This window comes from Rousettus aegyptiacus, unplaced genomic scaffold (assembly GCF_014176215.1).
Source record: "Rousettus aegyptiacus isolate mRouAeg1 unplaced genomic scaffold, mRouAeg1.p scaffold_m13_p_5, whole genome shotgun sequence".
NCBI lineage: Eukaryota > Metazoa > Chordata > Mammalia > Chiroptera > Pteropodidae > Rousettus > Rousettus aegyptiacus.
In genome coordinates this window covers 4,769,861-4,780,573 of record NW_023416308.1, presented here as the reverse complement: position 1 = coordinate 4,780,573, position 10,713 = coordinate 4,769,861, and the positions used below count along the sequence as shown (strand labels likewise).

Sequence of the window (10,713 nt, the reverse complement as noted above, 5' to 3'; positions counted from 1 at the left end):
TTCACAGAGAACTATCTACGTACAACCTATAAAGCTTCCATTTATGCCATATCCAAAACTATTACCCATGTCGTTTATGCATTTGCTTGGCATTCGTTTTTAGTATACGTCCCTCATCTGGTTGGTCGAGTTTAATTACTTAGTAAAGTTTGTTCTTCGGGTATAGTAAGTGAACTCATTTAAAAAAAAAAAAAAGAATTATAAGCAGCATTAAAAACAATGCCACATGTACTCAGCTCACGAAGGACGTCGACCCGGCCGCATGTCAGCGACCGCGGGGCACGGAGCCCCCGCCGCGGTCGGGCGCACAGGCCTCGGCCCGCGGCTCCGCCCGGCTGGCAGCTGCGTGACGCGGCGGGGGCCTCCGCGGGCCTCGGCTTTCGCGTTTACGAAAGGCGGACGGGAGTCCCCACCCCACAGCCTCGTTGTGAGAGTCACGTGAGCTCTTACCGCACAGCGCCCCGGGCCGCGGCTGCCACCCGCTGCCGCCCTCCTCCTCCTGCTCGGCGCCCCGAGCACGACGCCGACAGGGCTGCGGCGGGTCACGGCCGTTCGCTCTGGTTTAGTAAAAGGCGTTTCCGCCCCTGCGAGTTCCGGGCCCCGCGGCCCGGCGGGCCGAGCGCACGCGGCCGCCCGCGCCGCTTCGAAGGCTCCGGACACGGCCCCGTGCGGCACCGGGCAGCGCTGAGCGGCGGCCGGGCCGTCGCCGCCGGGCACCGGCCGTCACCCTCCGCCGGAGGCGGAAACTGGTACTGTCACCTTCCAGCAGAAATCTTCCGTTTCCTCCTGTGTTCCGAAACGTGCGTTTCCGCGGCGGCGAACCAAGCTCGGTGACTCAGCTCTCCCGAGCCCGTCTGGAAAGGAGACTGGGAAACGACGGGTTTGCTGAGCAGTTCTCCCAGGGGCCGACGGAGGGAGCCCGGGAGCAGAGCGCACGTGCCAAGTCTTCAAAGACACCTACCTGCTGGGCTCTGTGTTGCAGTTTTTGACTTCTCTTGCGAGGATGGGATGGGACTAAAAACGACAGTTAGAGCCAACTTTCTCTTTTTAAGATTGTCTTATGAAAAGAGAGTCAAATAATGAAAACGCACACGTAACTTTGAATGGTCCCCCTTTAACCTGCCTGGATCAAGCGCCCACACCGCGCCACACACCGAAGGCCTCTAACTAAACTGCTCTCCTTAGAAAAAAAAAAGAAAAGAAGGTGTGTGTGTGTGGGGGGGGGGCGAAGCCAGCAGTTCCACCTGAGCAGAGGGACAATTACATATTTAATAAAAATGCAACTTTGCCTCTCTCCTGGCTGTCATGGTTTTTAAAAAGCACATTCACTGTGTTTATAAGGTAGCTCTCACCTTCACTACGACCATGGAGAAACTATTGATGTGACGGAGCTCAGTGGAAGTTCGTCACCGGGGTGCAACCCTACCCTCTCCCTAGGGCTAAACGCCTCATGTGCCAAGCAAGAAGAATGGCCCGAGCGCCCAGAAACAAGCCTTGGAGCCTCACTCGTTAGTCACCAACGTGTGGACGCCTGTGTGACACAGGGTTTCCCTAAGACACGGCATCTCCATATGAAGTCGCTTTTCAGTACAAACTTGTTTTTGCCTTTGTAAAGGCAGCTTTGGTAAGCCACCTATGTGCGCATGTTTTCAAATTCAATGCAGAAGAATTCTGCACATTTACATATTTTAAGTCTGAGCAACATATTCAATCTCTTATTTTACTCAAATTACCAAAAAGTACTCTGTATCACATGATCCTAAAAACTTAAGAAACAAACGTATTTGGAAAATGCAGAGCGCTGAAAAGTTTCCAAAAATCATATGTTATGTAAACTAATTTGGCAGAATAATACATTTGAATTTGATAGCTTAATGAAATGGCTTCTTTTATTATTGCTGCCCACCACAGTAAAGCAAAATGGCAGGAACTATTAATCTAGAGAAGAAAGTTAAGTGTCCTGCCATCTCCTGAGATCTGGTTTGACTTCCACACGCCTCTGAGCAACGTCCCCAGACCCTTCGGGTTCACCCTCCCCGCCTGGCAAGCACCTGATTTTAGATTTAGTCGTCAATAGATTTATAACAGAAAAGCTTTTATGCTTTTGTAAGATTCTTCTTCTTAAAGGACAACCCTAAAATTGAATTATTTCCTGAACTAATCCAGAAAGCAAGATAAGCGGTGGCCTTTTGAAATGTACAGTTTGTACAGTCAGTTCCACCCGGCAGTTGGCAACGCTGGGTCCTGGGAGAAGGAAATCTGCGAACACAGAAGCAGATTTCACAGACTACATTTTTCTCCTTTATTTGGGCCATCATGTGGAAGACACATTATTTTCCAAAACGATTAAGTACTCTCATCAGCTAGCCAGCTACGGTACCAATCCTGAAGGAAAAATGTAATAAGCTCTTCTGTTAGTGCCAGCTGTCAAAAACTGTTAGAGTCAGTCGAAGCCTTTTAATGTTACAATCGAATTACTAAATGAGTGGAAAGTCACTGTACAAAAACCCATTAAGCTGCATTACTAAGTGTCCAATGTTACATAAAAACTATAAATAACTTTGTACTTTCGGTCTTTTTTCAATTTGCTTTTCTGGAAGTAATAGTGATGTTCTGCTTCAGTTAATAAAGTCACTTTGGAGCTGCCTCAGTGTTTAATCCACATACTCTTTCTGTGTGGAACAAAGATGGCGAGCAATAATCAAGCTGGAATTAAAAGCATTCCTTGGGGTATCTGTCATTAACAATTTTAAAAATTAAGAGGAGCGCACTACAGATGTGAAGGCTAAAAATATTAAATACCAGGCTTAATAACCTCACAAGCTGACTTTCCTTTGGGGAATAAAATGCTGTTTCTGTAAAGGGCATCTAGTCTTTTTCAAATATTTGCAAAGGAATTCAAACTCTGGTTAAAGGACCATCCCTTACTACTGGCTTAAAAATAACAAGCCAGTAGCCAACACTGAACAAATAAATCTACCTTGATTTTCAAAAGCTGATTATTAAATTAAGAAGGGTTTGTTCCACACACTGAAACACAGCATTTACTCTCTTAGAACATGGCTGATTTGATAGCCGATCTAAAGGCACAGAGGGAAATGCTGGTACTCGATACTTGCCCAGATAAGTGGCCAACGTAAGATGAAGCCCAGATTCAAACCACTTAATTACATCGAAAGGCTTTTTTTTTCTTAAAAATTGTTAAAAGAAGTTTCCTTCCACACTTTCCTGGTAAGTTCTTCCTTGCTCTGATGGACTCCATCTCTTCTTATAATCGCTCCTAAAAAAAATCAATACTCTCCATGCTAGTAAGTTTCTCTGATTTCCAAAAAAGAAGCTTTTGAACAAAAATTAAGAGTAGTACACACTTGGGAACAAAGAGATCCAAAGCCATAATCAAGTCTGTATATTTCGCACAGGGTCGAAATAATTTTCTTCATTAAGTTTTTTCCAAAAGAACTAACCCAAGATGGACATGCTAACAACGTGAAATATGAGTTTTCAAATCTAAAAGAAAAACATTTTGAAAAGTATCCGAAAACTGAAATGAAGTAAATTATGGTATATAAATTTAATATTTTTCTTTAAGGAAAAAAAAATTCAAGTACTATGTCCAAATGAGGGTGGAGCAAAGGAAATTTGGAAGAGATAAGAGGCACTTTGAGCTCTTAAATTTCACTTAAAATCTGGTGCTAACTTTTTAGCACATGAAAACATCTATATTCTATGACAGTTTTTATGTTTAAAATAACAGTCCCAAAAACCTAAATACTATATTAGAGTTTTGGTAAAAATAAGTGATAATCCTTAAATTTAATATAATACTATAATATGAATTCTTACTTAAAAATAAATTTTGACGCAACTGTATAATTTTAAAATAAATAGCCATGATATAGGCACCAAGTTTTATTTGCTTTTAAATAATACAAATAGAACAAATATGTTATTCAATATATATATATTTTTCAATTTTACAGAAGAAAAAGAAACTGAAGTGAAACTGTAGGAATTGCTGAACTTCAGATAAATGTTTCTTCAAAACAAGAGAAATTAGTTCCTAAAAGATTCTTCTAAATTTAAAAAAAGATTAAGAAAAACATTAAGCCATTGGGTTATTACGTTTTTAAAAAACTACATGTTCTTAATGGGCATATATTTACATTTACAGAAAGTTAACAGGAGAAAGTAGTCTCCTGTCGCATAAAGACTTAGATACCAGTGATGTCTAAACTAAGCAAAAATAAGTCTTTTTTTATATTAAAAAATTTTAAAACCAAAATCTCCCTTAACATTATTTTCCAAGAAAACTCAATAGGGAATGGCTAATCTGAACGCAAAATGTTGTACAAACCACTTTCATGACAAGAAATGCATCGTGGGATTACGCTCAGACTAGCTGTATCAGCTAAAAGCCCCGATGGGGACACGCGGGTTCAGAGGATCAGCCGGTCCTCTCCTCCCTCCTGAATTACCTGGCCAATGGACGTTTGGCTTTGTTGTTTCAGAAAGCACTGTTTCTTACATTCCATCAATTGTTCAAAATCGCGCCACATTTTCGCTTGTTTCATATTTGGACCATGACTTTCTCGAATAGCCTTTTGTTTTTCCCGAAGTTTCTATTATAAAAAAATCAAGAGTAATTAAATTCAGTTACAGGAATTTACTTCTATTGCCATACTCAGAAGACTATGGTGTGCTTTGTACGATTGCTGAATAACAGTTAAGTAAACCAGGCTTTCTATGATGGATGAAAACTACGATTATACAACCAAATAAATGTATGATAGAGGTAGGACAACCTGAAGTTAAAAAAATATATATATATATATATATATATATATATATATATATACATACACATATAAATAAAAGTAAGGGGGGGGAAGCAAAGGGAATCAGGAAAATGGAACAGTATCACAGTGCAGAAAAAAGAATGCAGATTGTGGGAGTCAGAAGACTTGAGTTTCAACCTTGGCTTTGCCACAAGCTCTGAGGAAGACACGGTATCTTTGGACTTCAATTTTCTAAACTGTCAATTAAGGCTAATAACTGGGGAAACTTATACAAGTATCTGCCTTATAAGACTGTTTTTTCACATGACATAATTGATGTAAAAATACAAGAAAAACTATTAGTTGTTATATGCATTATTAAATATTGTATTCTTTCCTGACTCAATGTATGTACTGTGTATGTCCAAATAAATAAAATTACATGCATGTATTTCTCAGGGAGAAGGCGAAGTTCTTTTTTTTTTTTTTTTTTAAACACACTATTAAATAGGCCCTAATCCTCATTAGAATTGTTTTCGTTACTAATAATCTATATGGTTCCACCTGCCCAAACTGTTCTACTCACTGACTTCAAAGTTATCAACAGGAATAAGATAATTTTTCAATCAATTGTAAAAATATTACAAGGAGGGGTGACAGAAAGGAGGGGTAGCGCCAAGTCAGCGACAACGAGAGGCCAGAAAAAAGGAAAGAAGAGGGAAACAGAGAAGGTGATGGTGTGGCAGAAATACACAGAGCGGCACCGAGTGTGAGAAAAACAAGCCAGGACAGAAAAACAAGCCAGGACGCAGACACGGATCACACAGACCTCCCCATCTCGCCCTTTCCCAGCGTGAAGCTGATCTAAGAACACCGGTGAGCACGCCGATTCTTGGTACTTGCCCCAGCGAGAGGCTAAACTGAGCCAAGGACCAGGTTCAAATCACTTACTAATCACTGCCCTCCCCAGCCACGGCCGATGAGAGTAATGGTGACAGCAAAGAGCAATAGGAAACGAAAAAGAACTAAGAAAATTTTTGACACAATACCCAGTATGCAAATACATCTATTTAAGTCTATGTTGCAAATAAAGTACAAGAAATATTTTTATCCTCATAAACTAAAACCAAAGGAGGGAGACAGAGCGAGAATTTTAAAACTTCTAAGCATGGTTTTAAGATTAAGGTGCTGCTTCAACTGTAACTTTTCTTATATTATTGAAATAATCTCCTTGTCAAAAATCCTAACAACACATAAAAGTTATTTAAAGAACCAAAGACAGGATGTGGGCACTGTCTGTGTCGGAAATATTAATTTTAAATTGCTTTACAACCACGTGTGTTTGAAACCTTTAACTTTATGAATACAACTGACTTTAGGATATAATTTATTTTTAATGTTACTGTCATTTAATTCAGATTAACTTTGTTGATAGTTGCAATGTACAAAAAATACCTGTCACGGATTCCATTATTCTTTAAGGGGTAGGTGGAATGGTGGGGGTGAAATTGCAACTTTCAGTACAATAGTCCATAGCACCTGGCAAGCAAATTCTTGTGAATGGCAGTGTGAACTACAGCATGAGATGTTGGCCAAGCATCAGAAACTCAGTTGCCTGGGGAGGTCTGTGGATGCCCAGCGCAGGATTGTTTGGAAGGCTTACATGATCATCACTTTTTTATTTTTTCAGATGAACTTAATAGACATTTATTTAATGACCATTCTGTCCAAACACAGCAGAACACACACTGCCCCCAAGCACACAGGAAACGCCCTCCATGACAGAACACATGCTGGGCCACAAAACGAGTCCCAGTAAATCCAAGAAGATGTAAAGCAGATCCAGCCTCTTTTATGACCACAATTGTATGAAATTGGAAATAAACCACAAGAAGAAAACCGGAAAATCCACAAATATGTAGCAATTAAACAGCATGATACTGAACAAAAAATGGGTCAAAGAAATTAAGAGAAATACAAAAATATCTTGACGCAAACAAAAATAGAAACATAACATAACACAACTTATGGGATGGAGCAAAAGCAGTTCTAAGAGGGAAGCCCAGAGCAATAAATGCCAACTCCAAGAAAAAAGAAAAAAAGAAAGAAAGAAAGAAAGAACTCAAATGAACAAACCAACCCTGCACCTCAAGAAACCAGATAAATGAGAAAAAACGAAACCCAAACATAGTACAAGAGAGGAAATAAAGAGCAAAGAGAAAAACAAACAAAATAGAGACTAAAAAGAAAAAATCAATTAAACCAAGAGCTTTTTTTTTGAAAAGCTATACAAAAAGACAAACCTTTATCTATAGTCAGCAAGAAAGAAGAGAGGACTCAACCAAACAAAATCAGAAATGAAAGAAGAAACTCACACACGTACAAAGGATCACAAGAGACCACTATGAACAGTCATTCACCCCACAGGTGTACAACTTAAAGGAAACAGAGATGCTCCTAGAAACATACAACTTACCAAGACTGAATCATAAAGAAATAGAAAATCTCAACAGACCAATCCTAGAATAAGATTGAAACAGTAATAAAAAACCTCCCAACAAAGGAAAGTCCAAAACTAAATGGCCTCACTGGTATTCCACAAAACATTCAAATCCTTCCTAAATATAGAAGAGAACACTTCCAAACTCATTCTACATGGCCAGCACCAGCCCGATATCAAGACCAGACAAGGATACCACCGGAAAAGAAAATCATAGGCCCACGTCCTGATAAACACAGACGCAAAAATTCTCAACAAAACACTAGCCAACAGAACTCAACAATATATCAAAAGGATCCTACACCATCGTCAAATAGGATCCACTCCACAGATGCGACGATGGTACAACATCTACAAACCGACCCGTGTGACACGCCACATCAACAGAACGAAGGACAAAAATCGCCCGATTCTCTCAACAGATGCAGAAAAAGCCCCTGGCAAAATCCGACATCTGTTCATGGTAAAAACTGTCAACAAACTAGATGCAGAGGGGACATACCTCAACACCACAAAGGCCACACATGGCAAGCCCACAACGAACATCAGATTCCATGGCGACAGCTTTTCGACTAGATAAGGAACACGGTAAGAATGCCCACTTTCTCTATTTTTATTAAACATCTTATGGGAAGTCCTACCAAAGACATCAGACAAGAAAAAGAAATAAAAGACATCTAAATCAGAAAGGAAGAAGTTAAGAGGTAAAACTGTCTCTTTGGAATGCCGTCATCATTTTGAAAGGCTAAGATTATTCCGTGTTTGTCTTGAAAATTTAGATTATTTCTTTTTTTTCCTTCTGAGTATGACATGTCATCCCACACCTAAAGTAGGGTGCAGAGAACCCAAAATTAAAATGGAGGAATCAGCTTTAAGGTTTCCTTTTATTTTATACTTACTTGCATTAATACAATGGACGTTTTATTCACAAGTCATACAGAAAGAACATATGAACACTTTTTAGAGAAATGGCTGATTCCAGATTTGGGACAGAAAATGTACAGGATGAACCTGTCACGTATTATCATACCAGAAAACAAAGGGGCCATTAAAGTCTAGTGGGATTATTTCAGAAAGACTCAGGAGCCGACTTCGAGGCTTCTGCTGGTCAAACATGGGGCACTTGGAGCACTGACAAGAGATTGAAACATCAAATATGTTAAATCTACAAGTCATAAAGATACTTTTGAAAGATGATAACCAATTTAACACTTTGAAAACCAGTGAGTAAGCAAAGCAAGCAGTTATTCTATCTTTCTTATATGAACTGTACCTTAGGGTAAAACTAAACAGTTAATAAGAAGTTGCTCTTTGCAGAATTATTTCATCCAATAAATGAAAAAGTAACAACTTAATTAAAATGTCACCATTTTGCAAGCTCTGGTGAATTAAATGGACCCAGGAAGCGATCATCAATGGCCATCAAGATTACAAACAGAAAGCCTCGGGACAGAAGTACGTACCGCCACTGATGAAGTTTGCTTGCCAGACATCAAATCACACTGAATCAAGCCTCTAGGTCTAACTAGCAACTCCCAGGACATACTGGGGATGGACGAGCATGCCAATCGACACCACAGGGTCGCCACCGACCGAGTTCAGGATGTTGGGAACCCGACGAGACAAGTGACCAGGTTCCCCCACCCCCCAGCGAATAAATTGTAGAGAAGACAGAGGAGTAACCTTGAGAAAGAGACTTAAATATATCTGCTAATTGCAATGTATAGATTCTTAGTGAATCCTGATTTGAACAAATAAAGCTAGAACACTGACTGGGTATTGGGTATCATGCAATTATCGTTAAATTATTTTTGGCAATGATAATGGTTTTGTAGTTATATTCAGAAAGAGTCTTTATGACACATACTAAGATATGACCAGATCTCTGAGGTTTGCCCGAAAGTGACTTGGGTGGGAAATGGATGGGACAAGAGAGACATGACTGGCCATGAGCGTAATCATTAAAGATGGGTGACGGTTACACGCAAGTTCCTCACATTATTTCTTCTACTGCGGGCTTGAAATGTTCCATTTAAAAAACTGTTCAAAAAGCTTTTAAAAAGCCTTCCTTTTTAAGACTTTTAAACGATTTTTAAAAAGTCTATTTAGCAATTACTCCATTGTTTTTCTGAAGTTCTCCTTTAGAATATTACTTACAGAATTATGGGGATTAACTTGGCTTTTATGTAAAAGCATAGCCACATGTATGTTTTTAATAATGATTCAAACCAGAAAATGTAAATGAGAAGAATAATTTTGCCATCGCCAATTTATTGAATCAGACCAATAGCTAAATTGTACAATGCATTCATTAAGACTGAAACAAGGCCATATTTTTCACTTTCAGAGCGGACAAACTTCAATATACATACGTAATCATTTCCAGGTTGCAGACTCAAGGATATTTAAACAATGAAATTGGACACCCATATATAGTCAGTATTTTAAAAGAAAAATTGCAGCTAAACAATCCCTAACTATGATGCTACACACTTGACATTACTATTAGAAAAACTAATAAGAAACCTCAATTTTCAACAGTGAAACTAAATAAGAAACGGATAAAATGGTGCACAGAGAAGCATAGTTAGCCTGCACTATGCAGCACGGACTTAAAATAATTGAGGATGATCTTGGAACACATGTAGGTAATTTAATTTAAAAAATCTTAATCTACCCATTTTAGTTTAAATACGATAAAATGAACTCCAGAGTGGTTAAGGGCATTTGTTCAGAAGCACGAACTTAGGACTAAAGCCAGCCGAGTCCTGAGTTGTTGGTAAATTCAGGTCTTTTTAAAAAAAGGGAATAGAGCCAGGGTCTTTAAAATGACTGTCAAAATGTGTTGCTTTATAAAGTCAAATAGAAGAACCAATTCGTTGGTCATTTAAGTCCTAATGGTTAAGACACCTACTGTCTCCCACCTCTTCTACTCGTGGTGGCTCAGAGAACTGAGAAAACAAGCCTCAGTCACACACTCCTCTTTCCAAGAGCCCTCACAAAAGACGGGCGGGGGGCGGGGTGGGGAGCTGAATATCTCGAGGTTTCTCGATTATTTGTATTAAATAAATCAATGTTTGTAAAGGGTTTAGACCAGCGCCTGGCTCACGGTAAGAGCTTGTGTTTATTCAATAAAATGGATGAATAAGTTTATACTTATTTTATAAACACTATTTTTTTTCTACAAAAATCCATGTGGCTTCACTTCTATAAAACTAAATTCCTAAGGAAGAATCCTCACCGTTGAAGGCAATTAAGAAGGATCCAATTTTGCCTTGGAAACTATACTATAACTTTTTAAAAAGAATGCCAATGTTATAACCATGTGCTGAAAGCCTGAATTAGACACATTTAAAAAATAATAATAATACATTCTTACCTTTCCAAGGTTTTCCTGTTCAGCAATATTTTTGGTATACTGTTCCCTAGGGAGTCAAC

General features: G+C 39.2%; 1 protein-coding gene across 3 annotated transcripts in view; it reads right to left on the bottom strand.

The window, feature by feature from the left end:
- Positions 1-3,881: 3,881 nt before the first annotated feature.
- The window catches only part of IFT81 (intraflagellar transport 81), a 65,826-nt gene continuing 58,994 nt past the window's right edge, over positions 3,882-10,713 (bottom strand). For 2 of the 3 annotated variants that reach the window (XM_016149656.2, XM_016149657.2), the window contains exons 18-19: positions 10,655-10,700; positions 3,882-4,619 (exon numbers count right to left, since the gene is read on the bottom strand). In XM_016149656.2, coding sequence (XP_016005142.2) covers positions 4,437-4,619; positions 10,655-10,700 — 229 coding nt within the window. In that variant the 3' untranslated portion in view covers positions 3,882-4,436. The remainder of the gene's footprint in view (positions 4,620-10,654; positions 10,701-10,713) is intronic. The other variant, XM_016149659.2, reaches the window with a different exon arrangement.